Genomic DNA, 21586 nt, shown 5'->3' with positions numbered 1-21586 from the left:
TCTGGGATCCTCCAGAAGGGGTTCAGGATCTTTAATCTGAACCTTGGCTGGTTCTGAACTCCTGCACCTGCAGGTCATGAGTCATGGGCCTGCATGGTGTCACAGCTCCCAGGGCCAAACCTATGAGCCATTCATCACCCTGTACCTTGACCATTCAAGCCCTAATCCTGCCTCTCTCATGCTTGTACCCCTCTGCTCCCTGTGAACAGGGAGGCTCAGCCCTAAGGACAGAGAGGAAAAGGCTGAGCCAGGAGCAGGCTGGTTTGAGTGGGTCCTGACATGACAAATCAAGGGCTGCCAGACACAAGCAGGAGCCCTGCTTGGCCGTAAATCCTGTCAGGGTTCACCCTCCTTGGATCAACAGTGACTTCCTCGCAGACAAGACATCCTCCCAAAATCACTAAGTACAGGAGCAACATCTGGCAGCTCCCTCAGGACATCCTGACCATAACCTAGCAGGTTCCTCCGCCTGGTGAAGTAGCATTTCCTTTGGAAGTTCAAAGGAAACTGGGGGATAAATCCACCTTGAGGAGAATACTTTGATTCCCCAAGGCAGTTCAGAGGGACTAAGAGTAGAATTTTGGCAAACAGCCAGAAGAAACAGATTAGTGGTTAGACAGATGGGCAGCATTCAGAGGAAAGCAACTCATCTGAACACTTAGGAGGTGGTCAAGCCTCTACTACCTGAACGTGATTCTGTTTGCTTCTGCAAGGCAGAAAGCACCAGACCAGCTGTTCAGAGTGTGGCTCCATGGGAGCTGCTCCTCTGTAACCAGATGAATCAGAGCCTCAGACACCAGTCAGGAATGCATGGGGAAAACTCACAGAGGAGCTGAGGGTGAGGTTCCCCTGACTCAGAGCTACTGACAAACCTGACCAGCACTCAGAACTGCTGGAAAATCCCCTGCAGGGGCTACTTACAACAACTCCACTTCCTGAGGCGGGGCCGAGGGGCTCACACTATTCTTGAGGGACTTATGGTGACCTGGCCTGCTTTCTGCAGAAGAGAGAAGCCAGTGTTAGTACAGGGTTAGAGGACAACAGCATCAGGACAGGATCTAGTGGGAAGGGAAGCAGCTGAGAACTCTCAGGAACACACCGACATCTCAGAGCAACAGGCTCCCAGTCCTCCATCTCATCATTCCCCAAAAAAGGCCAAAACCTCCCAGGAAAGGAGCTTGGCAGCATCTGCAGCAGAGCTCCAGCCATTCCAGGAGGTTATATATGTACCCCAGCCCATGGCAGCAGTATAGCTCCTGTTTGTGCAGCTTCTCCCTCTTGTGCAGCCTCCAGCACTGCAGATCCTTTCCAGCTCATTCCTCAGGGATCTTAGCCACCACAAGGGTGGCTCCTGCACCATAGGGGCTCTCACCTGCCCCAGAGGGGCCAAGTCTCTGCAAGAGGAAATGTCACTTCCCCACAGTCACCCCAAGCCCAAAAGCAGCATCTTCGGTCCCCCTGTGAGAGGCAGTGGCTTGAACTGGGGAGGCAGCTGCAGGAGCAGGCAAAGTGAGGACAGTGTTTTGGCTGCTTGCACTTACTGCAGAAATGTACTGGCTGTTTGTGAACCTGGGTCTGCCCTCCATGGCAGAGCTGTGTTGAGGGCCTATGGGCATGTAGGGGGGCGAGCCCATGTCTTCACAGAAGCTTTCTTGTGGGACGTTGGAGACACAGCCACTGTCGGAGCCGCTGGAGCCAGTGGCTGACATGCAGTGCGATGACTCTGAGCTCTCTGTGGCTGGGGAAAGAGAGGAAAGTCACTCTGGGCTGCACATAACCTATGCCACACATGCTTGATAACGTACCTATCTAAAAAGGTACTTCCCACACAAGCCCACAGATCAACCACACTCCTGTCTGGGCCTAAGTGCCACAGACAACAAATCAACACATGGAAGTAGAGTTACAATGGTACTGGTGATTGGTATGGGCTGACCAATGAAGTTCACACTTCATTGGGAAGGCAAAGGGTCACGGGGCCAGGCTGGTGAGGGCAAGGGACAGAGCACTTCATACCAGAAGGGCAGGGACCCAAGAAAAGACCACAGCAGAACCAAGTATGCAGTATCAAGCCTGCCATGGGTATGGCTGCAGCTGAGCAGGTACTTCATAACCCCTGTATTTGAGCTAATTCCCCTCACGGAACCTGAGACAGAGCTGGCATGGAAGGGCAGGACCCTCATGCCCTGATCTGGGTAGGAGACAGGGACTGGCATGACCCCAGCAAGCCTGGTTTGACCACACAGCACAGACCAAGGTGCAGGGATGAGCCCACACATCCCAGGTGCTGCAGAGCAGCGAGGCCATACGTACTCATTGAGGGCTGGCTGCTTGTCTCATGCTCCAGCTCATCTTCCTCGATGCAAGTGCCAATGTCAAAGGGGCGTCTGGGGGCCAGGACTCCTGGCAGCAGAGCCTGGTCCAGGTACATGTGGAGGTTGAGGGGCCCCAGCAGGGAGGAGGAGGAGGAAGGGGTGTAGGCAGTGGGGGTGCTGCCGGTGGAGAGCTGTGTCTGTGTCCTCTTGAAGGGGTTGGAATGGTCAAACAAAGACACTGCGATTGAGGCTCTGGTCCTGGCACCTGCCAGAAAACAGACAAAAAAACCCCTGAGAACCAGTCCTGCTTCATCCACATGGATCAAGGAGGAAGGCACAGCTAGCACCTACCTCTGTCTTTCATGATGTAATCAATAGCACGGTCATTAATAGCTGCATCACTGGGTTTGATATCCAGAAATGGCTTGTTACCCACACCCATGGAGACCATCTCCTGCATGCGGATTTCTGGAAGAGACCCACAGCCACATTGTGAGGCTGACCCAACCCACTCCCCACAGGCATTATTTAGCCACAGGTTAGAGCACTCCTGGGCTGGGCTTTTTCTGAACTGCTGAGATTAGTTCTCTTCTCCCCTTGCTCCCTCCCCAGCACTGTGGAGTCTCCAGGAACAAGCAGTCATGCCCTACTCTGGCCAAGTAGCTCAGTGCCATGCCACGTACTAGAGTCCTGCCAAGCGGGAAGCCTGTGGGGGACAGGAGGGACTTGGTCAGACGATTCAGTAGTGGCCTAGATCACAGGAAGACCAGCAAGTCATTCAGGGGTACAGTTTGTGCTCACAGGACAGGGAACCCTGAGCATAGATCTTCTGTTTCTCTCCTGGGGAACAGTCATATAGAGCTTGGACCAGCCAAGTTCCCTGGGGATGAGCAGCAGGGAAGGGACATGCCCAGCCAAGCCCAGCACATGCTCCTGAGGCTGCATGCTGGCACACAGCTGCTTGCTGCACAGAGCTGCCTGATAACAGGATCCAAACCTACTCAGGACAGCATGAACTGAACAGGGCTCCCGCACCTTTTGCGGCACAGAAGGAATTCCAGGAAGGAATCACACCTTTATTGCGGGCTGCCTGCTGCCACAGGATCTTGGCAATGTCACTGGTCCAGGCCTGCTTAGTCTCAGCTGAGCTGGCCTGGAGGATGTAGGTGTCACTGGACTTCCGCCTTCGGAACCAGATCTCAAAGCGCAGGCCACTGTCTCCAGAGTTTTCCGTCAGACCAATGTCTGCAGTCTGTGAAGAAGAGGAAAAGCAAAGCATAAACCAGACTTGCACCAGGAGCAAAAGGAGTAAACTCCTTTTGTGCTAGAGCTATCCCCAGTTTGGCAAACCTAACAAGAAGGAGCCTGAAGCAGCAGGCATGTCCTGGACACAGCTGAGCACAGACAGCTCAGGCAGTTCCCACTGCTTCATCCAGAATTAGCACCATTCTCCTGCCACGTACACAGTGTCTTTCCCCTGCACTCCACGACCCTCAGAAAATGCTGGCCCCACATCTCACAGCACAGAGAGGGCCTAGACATTAACGAGTGAAGTATTCCCTTCTGGCTTCACTGCATGGTTTGGAGGAGGCTTAGAAGTGGTGGGAGCAGATCTTCTGCTGAAGGTGTTCCTACTTCCCATTTCAGAGGCATGTGCATGGGGAAAGCAGCCATGGACACTTCCCACACAAGATGGAGCTGCAGGGCTGCCCTTACCTTGAAGGAACGCTTGTAGATATACACATCAAAGCCACCCTCAATCCTCTTGGGCTTGCTGAAGAGGATGAGGTCCTCAAAGAGGAAGACGTGTCGCTGGCACTTCCTACGGCCCAGCCAGATGGTGAACTCGTCCTGCCGCACCAGCTGCCCCTGCTCCTTCAGGTTTACCTGGACACAGAGTACGTCCTTGTAAGACTCCAGCAGTATAATCCAGGCAGCCCTAGTCCTGCACTTGGAGAACAGGGCCCATATGGGTGTAGCCCAGCTGGTGTTAAGAAGTGGTGGCTATCTGACATCTTAAGAGGGTTCTCAAAGAAGTCAGGTTGCATGGCATTGCTGGGGACCATATCAGGCTGAAACTACTTGCTCCAAGCTCAGAGGAGAGCTGGGCCTTTCTTCTAGGTGTAACCCACAGATGACCCTCTTCTGTCACCCTGTGCAGATCTGTGACAAACCTCTGCGGTGGCAACTGCAGGCAGAAGCCAGAGCTTTGTCTTGGGGAGGAAATGAGTTCCATCCACTGCCAGGAGCCCATCTGGGTCAGAAGGCCAGCTCCTCAGTTCTTCCTGACCCAGACTGATTCTATTCTACCCTGAGCCCTGGGGTTTCTCCCTTTCCAGTGCTGCACTTTGCATGCCTCTCCAAGTCCCACCTAGTTGATTTTCCCCTACCTCTGGCACTGGCATCAGTTTGAATTCCTTCTTGCAATCCACCTGACCCTCTTTTCACCAGCTCAAGAGATGAAAGGTCCAAAGCAGCCTGCAGGATGCCATCTGCAAGGACTGCCAGGCTGCCTCCCATCACTGGTAAGCACCTGGGACTGTGTTTATGACAAACAGCTCACCCAGCTAAGGTAGCAGCACCCAGGCCTAGGAAATAAAGGAGACCTCCAGGGCCCACTATTCCCTTGTCCCATGCCTCAGCAGTCCTGCTATGCAGACAGATCTCATCACTGGGGGAACCTGAGGGGAGGCTCACCATACAATCCAAAGACCCCAAGTCTAGAGAAGGGGAGTAAGTGTGGCTGTGTTCCCCCGGGCAGGGGAAGACACTGGAACGTACGTCACAGTCACGGATGGCATCCATGGCCAGCAGGTCATTTCCATGCCGGAGCTGAAACTTCACCATCTCCTCGGCAGCACGGAGATAGCCCAGCTCCTGCTCTTGTGCCTCGCTACACTCCTTGATCAGGTCCTTCAGGAGCAGGGCGTATTTGCTCATCCGCTGGATAGGTTTCAGCAGGTAGGAGGCCAGGTCCATCTTATCCCCCATCTGCACCTGCTTGAACTAACAAATGCAGCAGAGTAAAGGCAGCAGCTTCCACAAGGAGCACCCTGCACCCCTGGGCAAGCACTGACACCTATTCACTGATGGGGTACTTGGGAAAATGAGTACTCTTGGGGAAATGAAAGGTCACAGGACCAATGCTATTGTGTGCTGGGTTCCTTTCCCAAGCCCTCACTGCACCTCTGCCCTGTCCCTTCCATACAGCTGTGCAGGGAGTTGTGTCAGGGAAGCAGAGGCAGCACTGAGCCTGCCTTAGGTAAGTAAGTTGGCTTTGCTTAAACATCAGTGACCAAACACACTGAGCAATCATGACACGGGCAGTGGAACTTACCTTGAAGAAGGTATTCCCATGGCTGGCCAGCAGCGAGTCTGACTTCGGCTTGTTCTTGCTATACAGTGCATACATTCCAAACTGGTCTTTCTGCAGAAGAGATCCATCCTCATGTGAGACCCATGCACCCAGGACACAGTGACAGCCTCGACCCTGGTAGGTTACTCTGCCTCTCCCAGGCTGCACCAGAGTCTCCTCTGACATAACCTTCTTTCAAGCTCATTAAGAGCTAGGGAATGTTCTTGTCTTTCTACTCCCAGAGTAGCTGTGACTTTTTGATTCATTGTTCTGTTACCCCTAGCCCCTTACATACCCCAATAGTCACCTGGTATCATTCACACCAGGTAGCAGTAAAATGCATAGGGCAGCTGACCTTAAGACCTGTGTCCCCTGTGCCCAGCTGCCCTTTTCACCCAGAGTTGATCTGTAGCCCTCTGCTCACTCTAGTCATTCCCACTGACAACACAGACAGAAAACAGGTAAGGGAACTCCCTGGAGAAACAGATGGGCTTTAAGGAGCAGACATTTAATTTCCCTGGCAGTGTTTCTTGGTAGCAAAGGACAACAGAAAAGTACAGAATCCAAGCTCATGTCTGGAAGAGCCCAACCCCGGGGGCAAAGTGCTGATGCCTTACGTGTCGCAGGAAGCAGTGGCTGACCCTCAGTGGGTGGTTGCAGCAGCTCTCAAGCTCTCGAAGGAAGTATTGGCTGTGGAAATCATAGAGCTTCTCCAGGTTTCCAAAAATGACGCTGCGCTTCCCACGCAGGTCCTGGGGGAGGTCGAGGCGCTCCATCTCAGGGAAGTAGCTGTCGATGATGTAGCGAAGTGACCGCACGTATTCCCGCTCCGTGGTTACCATCTCATCGATGATGTGCCGCAGTTTGCTGCAACAGGAAACACTCAGCCTTGAAGGGACCCAGGCTGCAGGACGGCTACAGGAGCCAGAGTGCCTCCAAAGCACTGGATTATCCCTACAGAAGCTCTCTCTGGCACCCAGCACGGAAATGAGATGATCCTTATCACAGTTCAAGCTCAGATACACAACTGTCCATGATAGCTCTGACCCTGAGCACTGACAAGACTCAAGGGAATGAAGATGTGTCAGGAGAGATTTAGGCTGAGGCTATTAGGAAAAGGTCCTTCACCCAGAGAGAGGGTGGTTAGGCACTGGAACAGGCTCCCCAGGGAAGAAGTCATGGCACCAAGCCTGTCAGAGCTCAAGAAGCATTTGGACATGACTCTCAGGCACAGGTAATTCTTGGGGTAGTCCAAAGCAATCAGAAGTTGGATCAGTGATCCTTCTGTGTCTCCCTTTTAGCTCAGGATATTCTGTGATTCTAAGGATTCGGGAAGGGAGTGCCCAAGGCTGGCTGTGATCCTAACCCAAACTCATCAGGACATGCACCCCTGGGCCCACCCAGCCCCTGCTCCGGACACAATGGGCTGTTCTGCAGATGGCTGCTCTCCTGAAACAACACTGACAGCAGAAGTCACAGTAATTTCTGTGAGGAGTCAGCCTGATGATTGCAGACTGTGGGGAGCAATGTTAACCCTGGGAGAACAATAGCTCTAGACCTACGTGCTGTTGCGCTTGTCCTAGTAAAAGTGAGAGTAAAACTGAAGTGTCCTAACACTTCATCAATGAACAGCAGTTCTTAGGACAGGTTGATCTCACTTATCTCAAAAGGATGCCTCTTAGGTACTCGACGTTTCCACTGTGAGGCAGTGTAGCACCAAACATAACTACTCCAAATGTGCCCCAGCCTCCTGTGCCTTTCAGCTTTCCCTCAAATCAAATCCTCTGGCTGCTAAGAGAACAGAGCAGTGGGCCTGTCTCAGCACCCACCGACACAGGAGGGCTGTATTGCTCCCTTGAGAAGCAAAGTGGTCACTCTGCTATCTGCTGGTACACAGTCCCTGCCATGAGCTTTTCTGGGTATCCCAGGAATATCAGAGCCCCCCTCCGGAAGATTTCACTGTCCCCAGCCATTTCACTAAAGAGTAGTAACCATGGTCCCTCAGCATCCAGCACTCTTTTCTCATCTCTGCCATTAATTTTTTACTTTTAATATTTTCCAGTGATATATAATAATAATGTAAATATAATGTGTATATAATGATATATAATAATAATAGTATCTCCTTTATCTTCAGTGAGAGCAACTGAAATACCTGTCTGGAGACCCTTTGTCAAGAACAGCTCATATCCCTGGGCTCTCCAAAGTCTAGGCACACATTGTAGTATGATAACAAAATCGAGATTCTCAAGGATAGAGAAGGAAAACAGCACAAATGCCAGCGGTTGGACACCCAGAAATTTCAGCTCCAAAGCACAAATACAAACACCCTCTTACCTGTGAAGCTGTCACTCACAAGGTGCTGAATGTGCCTCCCTGCCAGTCTGGTTACAGCACTCCCAAAAAAGTGGGGGATGATGCCCTGTGCTTGTGCTCTCCCATTGCACCTGTACCCCTGGCTTTGTTAGGTCACTGAATACTGTTTCTGTAATCCCTCATCCTCCAATGCTAAGAGTGTTCAGAGACTCCGTCTTCTATCTGGGATCTGAACTTTCCCCTCCTAGAGGAATTGCACTGTGAGGGAAGAGCCACAAATCCCTTTTCTCTGTCTCCTCACCAAGGAAGGTGACAGATTATGTGGGGACATCCCTGTAGGCTTGCTCAGCACCATACACACATATGCAGGGAAGCTGAAGCTACATCTCCATCTGTCTGTCCTGTAACCAGTGCCAAAGTAACCAGCACTACAGAGGTCCTCTAATATCTGCTGGATGCCTATCCACCAACCTGAGAAATGGAACACCAAATGTCACAGCACCACTTACCTGCCCCAGCTCTTGGCTTCTGACCCAGAGAGGCAGCCCCTCTGTCCCTCCAGCAGGCAGTCTGCAGCCCAGCTGCTCACAGCTGGCTGCCGCAGTGCGAACGTCCTGTCCACCAGCTCAGTGCTGCTCACCTCCAGCCCCTTAATGAAGACGCCGGTGTTGCCATATCTGACTGGCTCGCTCCTCTGGCAGCTTGACCACAGGTTCTCACCACAAGGCAGGTCAAAGCTTTGGGCCTTCCGGAGGACCTTCCTGGGAGGCAGCTTCCCAGGCACTGGAGTGGATGTGTAAGACTGCTTCACCTCTGGGCCTTCTAATATGCTCTCCAAGTTTGGCTTTTCTTCAGGCAGCGTTGGAGACTTACAAGCCCTGCTGGCAAAAGAAATTCTGCTTGAGTGAGGACCAGGGCTGAGAGCAGCTTGGCAGGCAAATACTTCCCCAGCATCGACATCACCAGGGCAGCTCAGGGAAGGTGAGAGAGCTTTCTCATTTGTCCACTCCTGAGAGCTGTTGGTTCTGTTGTAGCCATGGGATGTGCTCTGAGTTCTGTCCCAGTGGGACCTGGAGGTGGCCCCCTCAGAGTGCCTCCTGTGGGACAGAGTGCCAGTCTCACTGCCAGCCTGAGGCTGCTCCCCGACAGCTGGGCTGCGGTCTGACAGCAGAGACTTCCTTGTTCTCAAGGCTGCTTCAAGTTTCTTTTCAAAAACCTGCTTGGTCTCCTGACATTTAGACCAGGCAAATTTCCACTGCTTGAGCCCCATGTCACTCTTCAGCTCACAGGCCAGCTCCTTCATCTCCTGGAACCGGGCAGCACTGATGTCCGGGTGCTGCCCCTTGTAACTCTCCAGGCACTTGATCACATCTGTGCAGTGCTCAGCGGAGCTGCAGTCCTCCATGCTGATACAGGCAAGGTGTCGCATCCCTTCCAAGGCCCACTCGTACGCCTGCAGAACAAGAACAAAAAGCAACAGCCAGTCAGAGGGACTCAGTGAAGAATAACCCTAATTTGGTGCCTGAAGACAAGAGAAAGGATCAGTGTCTGGCCACCACAGTTCCTTGAGTGTGGAGTAAGCGGGGGAGGGGGGTGGGGGGCGCTATTGTCAATGGGGCTTAACAATTCAGCAAAACAAACAGCCCCTTATGCAAAGGGCTTCAGCTGTGCTGGTTGCTCTGCCACAGCCCCACCTCCCTGCCAGGTCCCTGAGAGCTGGCACCCACACAGCTGGGCACGTTTGTCCTCTCTGGGTACAGGGGCCCAGGGAAAGCTGCTGCTAAGACAGCAGGAATTCACACCTCAGTGTGGCCCTGCTCAGTATAGAACCTGGAACTCTCCCTCCTCCTTTTCCCAGCCACTTTCACCACTGTCAAGCACGACAAAGTCAAGGGGCACCAGTAAACTGCAGGCAATGGGACTGCTGCTCCTTACACTGTTTTCCTGGAGTTGATAGCATACAGAAGCTACAGCTGGGCTCTGTAGATCACCCCAAATGCTCTGACCCATCCTTGCAGCAAGGAGGAATCTGAGACTGTGCAGCTTGTGCATTTTCTGTGCCTGCTGGCAGCTTGTGTGGTGTGCTGTGTTCTGCCTGCCTGCCTGTCTCTGCCTGCCACTGCACTACATGCTTGTGCTGGTTAGTCAAATACTGAGCTCAGCAGTTTTTTTTCTAATACTGCAGGAATGCTGGAAGCAGCTTCATGGGGCTTAACTCTAGCAGTGGTGCATATGCTGGCCTTGCTAAAACAGTTCTGCTGCATCAGTCAACCAAGAGAAGTGGGACAAAATGGGGTCCGGTGGGACAAATACAAGAGAAGAGTGAATGCCTTATCACCATGGAAAGAATGGGGCTCAGCACCAAGACCTGTCATTGATCAAAAGCAGAAGAAATGCAAACATCTGACTTAGGCTCATAAGCCACCATTTTCTCTATAAAGCAGAGATGGTAAGATTTAATGATGGAGTAAATAAGATGTGACCAGCTGCCATAGGCCTGACCAGGGAAGTTTAATGCTCATCAGTGAACACATAGGGTTATTTGTTGAAAACAGATAGACACAGTGGGGAAAACACCTGACATCTTCTGCCACCTGTTCAACAACAATAGATGTGCAGAAACACCAAACACCACTGGCTGCCCTGAAGTGAGCCAGACCATCTCTAGCACTTGACCTGTCAGGCCCTGTGTACCTGCAGAGAAACAACTCCCATGTTTAGTGCCAGGAACAAAGGGACTGGCTTTTCCATTTTCCATTTCCTGAGCAGCCTCACTGTAGCAACCTTCACTCAGAGAGCCTAAATCACTCACTTTTATGCAGCTTTAGACATCAAGAAAATCCACCCAAGCTTTATGTAAGCAGACACTGCATCCCCATCAGGGACATGGTGGTCAAACAGATCAGGTACCAGGTTCACTCTGTGTTGGTGACAAAGTCAGGCAGGGCAGAAGGTATTTCATTCACGTGATGTCAGTCCCTGGATGGGGATGGCTATGACAGCCAAACACTGCTGTTTGTAGGAGAGCTGAATGCCAGCACAGCCTGCAGCCTGAGCAGAGTCACTCTAGAGACAGATTCCACAGGAGCTCCCACAGCCGTCCACATTCTCTTCTGAGCTGCAGCTGTATGGTGTGTGTGCAGCCAGCCCCATTACTCATGCAGAGCAAGGAGCTGCTTCAGAAACACCAGCAGCTGCTCAGGGAAAACGCTTCTCAGCACCACACAGCTGCAGCACGGGACAATCCAAAGAGCAGCAGCCCCCCTTTCCTCCCATCGCCCTGCCTAGAGCAGCAACAGGCCCCTGACCTGCCTTTCCCTTGATCCAGGCTTTATGCTCTAGACTTGCCCACTGCTGACAGCCAGGAGGGGTGTGCAGAGGCAGAGGACATGTCAGATTCTGGCAGGAATCCGTGTTTATCATTGATGCGGAGGTTCTTCTATTCCCTGGAGGTGGAAGCATTTCAAAGAGAGGTGAATCCCCAAGTGCAGCAGAGCCCAGCAGATCTGCACAGCAGTGACAGATGGCCTATTCTGCTGTGGGGTTTTGAGCTGCTCCCTCCAGCTGTACACAAACCAACACCAGCCCCTTGCAGCTCTGCTCAGAGCAGGGGCTAGCCATCCGTCTGGGCTGAGAAAGGGGACATCTCCCCTCTCTGGCTGTGGAAGTCAATGGGTGATCCTCACTGAAGGCTGCATGCTGGCTGCCTTTCGCTCATTGATGGGAAAAGCTGAGCTTAAAAGGCACACGGGGCTGTCAAAAGAGGGCACGGAGAGCTCTGTGCAGGAGAGGGACATCCAGCAGGCCTGGACTTTACAGTAACCATTCAGGAAGGCAGATGCTCTGTGAAGGCCTTATCTAAGGGTGGGGTACTCACTTCCATGCACAGATTGTAGGGAGAGACTTCTTTTATTTCTTGGAAACTCTGCAGATCTGCATGTGACTACTGTGAAGAGGCATCAGGGCTGCAAAGCACACACAGACTGCTAGCCCCACCACTTCTCATCTTCATATGGTCTCTGTCCGTTCTTGGCAAGGACTCCAGTGCTGAGCAGAAATGACTCTCAATCTCCATGGCATTTCCTTCCATCACCAGTGCCTGTCGCAGGCCAGCAAATAGCTCAGCTTTGTTCCCTGCACAATGGAGCAGCCCTCCGCATCCCGCAGCTTTGCTTGGTAACACACTAAGTGACCACCAAGACTTTCTTCACTGACATCATCCGCTTCAACTGCCCCTTTTTACACATAAATGGCAGTCCTCTCTAGGGACCAAGGGTGTCCCCATGCAGGCAGGGATATTGCTGTCATCTGTCCCCCCTAGCAAGGCTGCAAACAACACTCAGCCAAGCCAGGATACGGCCCTCTGGATGAGGGGCTTTTGGGAGCAGGCACCCCTACAGCTTTCCTGCAGAGCTGCAAAGCTAAAAGGAGGCAACTGTGCACAGGGAAGCTGAAATCTGCCCAACCATGTCTGGAAGCAGGCAGGAAGGAGCCTATACCTCAGCTTTTAATCTTTACAGGCAAGTTGTTACTGAAACTCTCAATTACAGGATTAAAGACAAACATGCTTCCTGCATACACAGGACTGACCTATCCTGCAACAGACATCAGCAACAGGTTGGTCCTGCCAGGCTGCCCGGGAGAGGCTTGGGCTCTCAGGGCCCTGCCATGCCTATAAGGAAAAGCCAGGGACTTCAGTGGATTATGGTGCAACCCTCAAGGCCGTCATCCTCAGCTGGTCTCTGATCATTTCACCACGGACAAGGCTTGCAGCACATCGAGGACAGGAGCTCCTGAAGTCTGTCAGGTTTGGCACCACTCAAGTACCATCTGCAAACACAGGCCCAGAGAAGTTGCTCAGCCCTGACTCAGGGCACACTGCCAGCACTGAAAGCCTTGCAGGGGTCCTGGATCCTCACCCAAGACACCACTCAGAAATTACACTTCCCCAACTCAAACCAAACACAAACCTATCAGATTCCTTGCATACTCAAGGTTAAGTGACCTCTAAGATACCTTCTGGGTAGCCAAAAGAGGGAAGCCACTGTGCATCTCAGATATATGCCAGAAGGGGCAATTTCAGGGGGCCTGCCTTTCCCCCTTCCTATGGGGAGATGATGACCGTAACTGTGTTTTTCTTGACAAATACAAAACTGAGTGTCTCAACTGGCAGAGGTAGGCAGATTAATTTTCTGCAGAAGAGAGATGCACCTGGGTGGGTGACTAACTCTGCTGTGAGAAGGTTTCCTTCAGAATCTCAAGTGACTGCACAGTGCAACTGAGACAGGGGTGATGAAATGTCAAGACTGGTAGGAGCAGCAATATAGGCAGGGTTGGAATCATGCTTGTGGATATGATGACTGAAGCACAGCAATAAAACAGACTAAATTTTGCACTTCTCTGTGGGGATGTCTCAGGACTGCAAGTCCCTATCTCCTTCACTCTCTACAGCTCAGAGCAGGGGAAGCAGCACAACAGCTGAGAACACTGCCAAGGACAGCAAAAAAGAATCCAACATAAACCCCGATCCAGCTTGGTGCAGCTCCTACATCCAGGGTGTGCTCTACTCTGCTGTTTCTCAGTGAGACACAACTGATTGTAGATCTCTGTGGAAAGAAACAACTGCACAGCCCCGCATTCAACTAGACCTCCTCTCACCACCATTGTGCTCATTTTAAGTACCCTTAACTTCACCTGTTAGCTTGCAGCAAAGGAGACAAAACTGGTGCAGCCAGAAAAATTAAAACATCACAGGTACTGATGTGAACTAAACAAAGCATTTCCCAACAGCTATGCAGGGTGTCACACAGGCACTGAGTCCTGCAGCTGCCCTGCTCTGCCGGCCACCCACAGCCTTGCCACTGAACCCTGCAGAGCTCAGACACCAATTGCAGCACTTCCAGCACAGGAGAAGAGTGACAGGGACTCACCAGAACACCATTCCAAAGTAAATGCAGCTCTCTTGCAAGAAAATGCTACTGTCATTACAGATGCTCATTTGGGCTTAGTCCCTCTGAAATCCAACATGGCTTTAGGGTGATTTGAGAAGTGACTCCTGCTCACAACACTGTTATGTCCCTTGTCACAGGCTGCTGCATGCACAGTGTTAGCAGGGACCCATGGCTGGAGATTGCCTTTTATGCTGACAGTTCAGAAGGACTACGATGAAAAAGCTATTTTACATCAAAATATATTGAAAGTAAAATTACCCAGGTTTACCTTACTTACCACAAGAACTGTCGGCTGACAAATGGCGACAAGCCTAACTCAGAGACCAAGCAGCTCCACCAGAAAGTCAGCTCACCACTCACTTGGATCTGCTTTAGGCTTTCCTCAGGCTCCCACCTACCAATACTAACAGCATCCGTGAAGAAAGGAGCAGGGAAAAAGCAAGACTTCAGGATCTCCAGATGTTCCCTTGGCAAGTCTATTTGTTAGTTGAAAACAGATTTCATCCTACCTTCCCATCTGTCCAGAGGGAGTCCATACCCTGGCTGTGCCCAGCTCTGTGCTGTACATTATCCCCTACAGCCCAACCGAGGCAGGGCCACTGCTTCAGTGCATCATCTCAGCTCTGGTTATTCACAAGCAAATGCTGCCAGCCCAAATAGATTGGGGGGCCCTGGTAATCAGAGACAAGGCAGAGGGGGAAGGGGCCACGTTTCACACGAGAGCTACTGAAGTGTGCAGAGAACACCCTGACTGGGCACAAGCCAGATACCCTTTCACAGTGCAAAAAACAGGGAGAAAAAGCATCCCAACTGACCCCAAATTCAAGCAAAATGCAAAGTAAACCGCTACCCAATGTATAAAAGCTATGGAGGAAACACTGATCCCTTCTAGACATTGTTATGCTTTTTCCACATCTCTAAGAGCCAAAGCCCCTGCTCACTTCTACCAAGGTCTGTGGCTCCATGAGCAGGCAGCTACACTTAGACACAAAAAAACACATAATTTCAAAGCACAAGCATTTCAGCAAAGCCAACAAGTCAGAAGTAATCCCTTCTCTATGCAGAGGTTCACTATTACTCTCCTACCCCTCTGCAGCACTCAACTTTTCCAAACTGCATTTGCAGCCCTGCCTGTGATTCATTAGTGGCACAAACCAAACTAATCAAAAATGTCCTACATGGGATGTAGCTGGTAAAAGCTCAGCTTTAAAGACTACGAAAAGGACTCATGCTCTTGAAATGAAGAGCTAAACCATTTCTGAGCTGATATGTAGCTCAGAGAGCCTCCCCTTCTCCAACAGAGGACAGACCACTGAAATCTTTAGTTTGCCTATAACTAGCTGCTAAGGAAAATAAACTTTAAATCCTGTATTTGCATTTCTGCCTGTTACCAAGTGCCAGCTGCTGTACAAACACTGTGGGAGGACAAAGCATGAGAGACAAGCACAAACTAGAAACTCTTTGGATTTAAGCATAAGAAAGGAGAACAAGCAGATACCCACAGCTGGGCAGGAAAGAAGAACAAGGGGTCAGGGAAGCAGCACCTGTCAGGGTTGGTCTGGGCATGCCACAGTCCATGTACCATCAAAGGCTGCTCATTAGAGCAACGTGCTTAGACATCCTTTTGCAGCAGCACTCTTGAACAGAGCCCAAAAATCCCTTCATTTGCCCTCTGGGCATCCAGGCACGACAAAGTCCAGGAGAGCTTAATTACAGGAGAATATAAGTGGCTAAAATAAGATTGCACATGATTTCTGCTCTCTTGACGACAGCACGAGGACCCAAAGGGCAAATGTGGCTCCTTGTGCTGGAGCTGTCATGCAGGACGTGTGCTTGCCCTTCTTTTCTCTAACTGCTGCCACTGCCAGGCAGCACCTAGGGGTGTCCATTAGAAACAGGGTGACTCACCTGATGAATCACAAGCAGCTACAGTAACCCCTGCTTCAGAGCAACTCTGAGATTCCACAAGAGCAGCCTGTGCCAGTTTCACCATATATCTATGTACAGACACACATGTACATATATATGATGTGCATGTGTATATTTACATGTGTACATATGTATAAAATTAATCCATAGGTAGCTGAGCAGCAAATGGCAGATTTGCTTTCCTCAAAGCTCCAGAGTCTCTCATAACTGCAGCTTTGTGTAGATTCTAAAATTATTATTCTCCCCCTACTTTTCTTTCTCACCATAGGGACTTTCTCAACATTTAAAAGCTCCCAAGTCCAGAGGACCAGGGGCTAAGTCTGCTCCCAGTAAAACCAGAAACTTCAATGTTTGCTGCAAACCAGCCTCTTCACATTTGAGGCACTGCCCATTTTTTCAGCACCTTTGTGCACCCATGAGCCAAGAGCCTCATGCTACCAGCCAAGCTCAAGATCAAGCAACAGTGAGATGTGTGAGTCACCAAAGCTGGTGATGGCAACTTGCACAACAGCAACAAATTACCCCATTCAGAGACTAATGTCACCTCCAGAGGTTTTTTGCATGCTTTGCTTTTACATCTGTCCCGACAGTCACATCATCACGCTGTTCTAATACCCCAGTGTAATAGCACCCCACAGGCAAGTGTGGACAGACTGGACTGTGGTGGGTGTCTCTCCTGTGCCCTGTACTGGCTCCCTTTCAATGAGGTTCTTCATGCTCCATGCTGGGATTGCAAAACCCCCAGTATGCCCTTTGGGCCTGCATGGGGAAATGGGTGCTTTCTCTGCAGCCTTCATTTGGCATCCTTTCCCTTGTGACAAGCTGAGCCAAACTCTGCTTAACTACCACATGATGTGTTGGGATCTCTCTGCACTGCACTTTGGGTGCTTGTGCACTGGGAGATGTGGAGCCGAGACATCTCAACACCCAGCAGATTTACTGGGTCTCTCCTCCCCAGGGAAACTGACAATGCTGGAAACAGCTCCCTGTTTTAAGAGTAAACCAAGATGTACTTGGAGAGTGCAAGGCCCTGCAGAGCAGCCAGAGGAGCCTCAAAAGAGGCAGCGGGTGCTTGGGAGAACCCTGTCCATATGTCCAGAGCTTTGATATGCAGATTGAGCCATTGTGAGCTTCGGTTCCATCTGTACACTGAGGGGAGCTTCATGACCAGATTGTTTGAACAGATCTATTTAACTCCCATGACTAAAGGGAATTCCAGTCTCCAAGAGCATCCAGATGGATGCCAGCACACAAAAATTCAGAAAATCTGTCACCCGGTGCAGCCTCTATCCCAAGATCAGAGCAGAAAAAGTACCCAAACTGCACTGCACACATGCACAAGGCTGGGCTCAGCTGAAGAGAGATCTCTTCTGGCATCAGATCTCACACCTCAAGCACAACACATTCCCCTCGCACCTCAGCTGCAATGTGAGCTGGGAAATCCCTAATCCTGCTGGGCGGAAATGCTGTTTCCCTGACACGACCGACTGGCTCCCAGTGCCGTGATCCTGCAGGAGATTTGAGCCTACCTGACACAGGCCCAAGTCTTTCAGGTAATTGTCAATTTATGCTCATGGCAGCCAAGGACAACGAGGAGTTTTTACACAGAGGTCCTCTGACAATCAAGGCTGAAGGTGGGTTCAGCACGACAAGCACTGCTCCCTGCATACATGCAGTGGCAGAACATGCTGGCAGTCCTTGAATCAGGGAAGGCACATGAAGGGCAAATACTGCACACCCCAGTGTATGCTACACACTGGCTGGCTCCCTCAGCCTCTTCTTCCTGCTGTGTCCTCCATTAGGAGGAGAAGAATTTGGCCAGCACAGTAGGAGGGAGAAGGACCCCAGACAGATCAAGGCTTTGCCTCTCTGCACATGTCACAAACACATCACAGACCTCATACTGCACTAATGCATTGCCTGAGGTGCTGGGACAGGTGCTCAAAAGCGTCTTAACCCAAGAACCTCTCACCTTCAACTGCAAATTGTGTTTGGATTTAGCACATGACAAAAACTTAATTAATTCACTGCTGCTGCTCTGCAACACTGAGGGACAAACGAGTCTCACATCTATGTTGTGCAACCAGAAAAGAGCACTGAGTGCTGGTGCTAACTACTATTTAGCTTTTACCTCTTGCCACAGAGCTTGCCAGAGTTACAGGCACTACAGTGGTGCCCATTTGACAATGCAGTTATTGGTGAAACATAGGAGAAAATAATTCAAGCACCACTAGACCTAGTAGTGATTTACTGAAGAATTTGTAAGACAGAACAATTTGCAAATCACTAGTTTTGCGAGACAGAAAAACTGATCTGCAGCAGATCAGATTTAAGTGTTCAGGAGTTCTTGTTTGTGAAAGAGGGCTATCTCCAAGGCAAAGCAGAAACTTTCTAATGCATGAATACACTTTGATAGGAAAGTAAACACTAGACACTTTTTAACCTTGAAAGAAGATTTCTCCAGCAAAAACCTGGCAGGAAGGAGAGGGGAGAGATTTCACGCATTAACCTTGCATGAACTCTGCCAGAGGATCGATTTTCCTCAAGGCTCATTCCCCCAACTGCTTCAGGCTGTGCATGAAAAAGGACACCCCTGAAACAGGAGAACAAATCAGACAAGATGTCTGTCTAGGGGCACGACTTTACAGGCATAACTGAGGAAGGAGAGAGAAAGAGAGATGAGACAGCTGCTGTCAGACAATGCTGAAGCCAGACAACAGGGGCTTCCCCTAAAACAGCACAGAAAATATTCCTCTCCCATGCCTTTTGTATCTTCTTTCATAATCCTAAGAACTTGCATCAGTAACAAGAAGAAAAGTGTTATTTGGGAATGTTGTGCAGACCATCCCCATCTCTGCATAGAGGCAGAGAGAGAATTAGTGCATGTTAAGTCCCAGGGACTTTATTACAAAACCACAGCAAAATCTCATTTGCTCCAAGGTGCTTGGGGGGCAAAACCATGTTCTGACCTGTGCAGAACTGCTGGCAGCATCATGGCACAGGGATCTATGTCTCTGTTTACAGTAAGTACACTACAGTAAGGACATGTCAAATGTCCTTTTTTCCACTTTGGTGCTAAGCTCTACTCTGCACTTCTCCAAGCGCATTCCCAGAGCAAGGAATCATAGCAGCCTTTCAGTAAAATTACTTCTCAAACTGTGCCAAACAGCCTGCTACTGAAAAATCACAGTTTTAGGTTGCAGACACCAGGATCCTTTCCAGCTTCCCACAGATCAGCATTCACAACCTCCCTTTTTTCATCAAAAGCTAAGAAAAAAGAAACAACAATAACTTATCACCTGGAAGGGACTTTTTTCCCCTCAAAATTATCATCTGCAAAATTGTATCTGGTACATAATCAAAAATGAAACACAGCAAAAAACAAGGTATCAGCAGGTCTCCCTTCTGGAACTTTTGGGGAGAAGTCAGAGATAACATTTGTGAAAGGCAACTTATTCAGCATTCCCTGGATTTCTGCTGACAAATCTAAGATGAGATCCATCTCTGGAAGCTGGGAGTACTGTGCCAGCAGGTCTCAGTCACCTGGGGAGCAGGAACCCAGCAAACTTTGGAACAGTCCAGGAGAGCAGCCCCCTCCTGTGCTGCCCACAACATTTGACAGAAGTCCTGGAGGCTGAGAGGTACCACCTGCCCTGCACATACATCCAGCCTGCAGCACCCAGTCCTTGCAGAAACTTGTAGCTGCAGGTAAATTATGCCCACTGAAATGATCATGCAGTAACTTCTAATAAAGAGAAGGGGGGACAGGCTCTGCTCTACTACACACAGCGCAGCCCTGGGATTCAGAGGGACCATGCAAAGATGCCCACAGCCCGGGGTTCTGTCTGAGCGCACAAAAGCTGCACACAAAGCACTCTGATTCATGCTGGATGCCCAGAGACACGCACAAGCAACCGAGTGAAAAGCCTTCTCTACATTGTTTCCAAACAATATCAATACAGCTCATGCATCAGCCGGGGCGCACGCACTTGGTACTTACAAGAGGGTTTGCTGTGTCCGTCTGCTGCTGGAGCCGGGATGGGGCGATTGTGACTTGGAGGGAAAGGTGCATGGAGATGTGCAAAGAGGCGAGAGCGATGGGAAGAAGAGCCCCAGCCCCTCTTTGGGCCCCAGAGCAGCAACACTTGCTCACGGGATGGAGCGCAAAAAGGCTGGCATTCCTACAGCAGCAAGGACAATGGGGAGGGATGAGGAGGCACTGCCATAATCAAATGCAGGCCAGCTGGCCCTCCCCCAGGAAGGGCAGGCACCTCCTTCACTTGCCAAAGGCTTTGTTTTCTAAGCCACAAAGAACAAAGTAGCTGAGGAGGAAAGCACAGGAGAACCCACTGCGGGGGCAGATCCACCCATGAACACAGGTAACCCATTCCTGGAGATGAAAACACAGATGGAGAGGGGTTGGGGAATATTCTGCCCACCCCAAGCAGAGGTCAGAAGCAGCAGCTCCTTGTGCACAGCAGAAAAAAAGACGGACAAAGGAGGAACAAGTATCAGCAGAGGCTGATGGTCAGGGGTCCTTTGACAGAAAAGATCCAAGGAAGGCAGACAGAGAACTCCACAGAAGGAATTGCTTGTGGAACAGAGCTCCAAGAAATCCCACTATGGGAAACACTACCATTTCTCAACCCACCTTGCCCCACCAAACCCAAGCAGTGAGAAGTGAAGCTGAACAGTTTTCCTCAGAAAGCAATCATAAGGCAAGGGCTCAAGCTGCAAGAGACTCACAGGCTATGGCAGCGGAATGACCATACTTTCCCTGAGCACCAGTGAGGCACCACCTTGCACAACATCCTGAGAAGCAGGAAAAAGCCCCTGGAGCTGCCTCAGGCCCTCCTGTAATGATACAGACAATTCAGCTCTGGGCACCACATCACCACAGGGTATGCAGGTGCTGAGGCTGCGATGGGACACTGCCTGTTCTGGTTGCATCAGTGCTTTCTTTTCATTTCATTTGTGCAAGCAACGATCATGCACCTTCACTCCCAACCTTCAGCAGGACTGGTTGTCATCCCAGACCTGGCAGAGACTGTCCTGTGTGCTCTGGCTCACTGGACATGCTGCTGTAAGTAAGGTGCTCAGTCCTGACAGGGCACATGGCTCTCACATGGGCCATTTCAAAACTGCAGTCCAGGTAACCTGCACTTCACTTATGGTAAAGTCAACAGCGTGGGATTTAAGAGTGTTCTGGGATATAATTCACCCAGAGAGAGCTTAAGGAAGAAAAAAATATGAAGGCTAATGAGATAAACAAGGAGAGGAAGATTTGCTGTGGCTGCTTCTGGTCTTGATGGTGTACCTATGGCAGTGTTATTGTGAAGCCAGGATAGAGAGCAGGAGAAAAGGATACTGGGGACTGTCCTTGCAAGAACCTCAGAACAAAACACACATCAATGCTTTTGGTACACCATACATACCCTTCCTTGTTCAGCTGCCCAGTTTTTCCCCAAAGCACTGTATGGTGCCAGATCCCAGTACAGTCTTGGAACTGAGTAAACAAAGGACAGTGGCCAAACCAGGCTTGAAGCCACGGGGAGATGGCAGGTCCCCGAATATGCCCACACCAACTTTGTGGTACTGAAAAACAATCCTCCAGCCCACAGCCAGAGGTGGGGAAGGCAGATTCCTTCACTACTCCTCCTGCCTCAGCCCAGCCATCATTCACCCCCTGTCAGGCACCAAGGGCTACTGCCACAAAGGAA

At 50.6% G+C, this 21586-nt stretch overlaps 1 protein-coding gene across 19 annotated transcripts in view; it reads right to left on the bottom strand.

Moving 5' to 3' along the window:
• PLEKHG4 (pleckstrin homology and RhoGEF domain containing G4) overlaps positions 1 to 21586 on the bottom strand; it is a 95437-nt gene that overhangs the window by 2144 nt on the left and 71707 nt on the right. For 4 of the 19 annotated variants that reach the window (XM_023934619.2, XM_023934622.2, XM_086847927.1 and 1 more), the window contains 10 exons: positions 8496 to 9439; positions 6288 to 6537; positions 5653 to 5742; positions 5097 to 5321; positions 4032 to 4202; positions 3351 to 3567; positions 2667 to 2783; positions 2314 to 2580; positions 1542 to 1738; positions 922 to 997 (listed from right to left, as the gene is read on the bottom strand). In XM_023934619.2, the coding sequence (XP_023790387.2) occupies positions 956 to 997; positions 1542 to 1738; positions 2314 to 2580; positions 2667 to 2783; positions 3351 to 3567; positions 4032 to 4202; positions 5097 to 5321; positions 5653 to 5742; positions 6288 to 6537; positions 8496 to 9439 (2520 nt within the window). In that variant the 3' untranslated portion in view covers positions 922 to 955. Of the gene's footprint in view, positions 1 to 921; positions 998 to 1355; positions 1739 to 2313; positions 2581 to 2666; positions 2784 to 3350; positions 3568 to 4031; positions 4203 to 5096; positions 5322 to 5652; positions 5743 to 6287; positions 6538 to 8495; positions 9440 to 21586 lie in introns of those variants that run through there. The other 15 variants (XM_023934621.2, XM_086847924.1, XM_086847931.1 and 12 more) reach the window with 5 other exon arrangements.

This window comes from Cyanistes caeruleus, chromosome 12, assembly GCF_971803275.1.
Source record: "Cyanistes caeruleus chromosome 12, bCyaCae1.hap1.1, whole genome shotgun sequence".
In the NCBI taxonomy this organism is placed as follows: domain Eukaryota; kingdom Metazoa; phylum Chordata; class Aves; order Passeriformes; family Paridae; genus Cyanistes; species Cyanistes caeruleus.
Note: the sequence above shows the minus strand (reverse complement) of the source record. Positions and strands in the feature narration are given on the sequence as shown.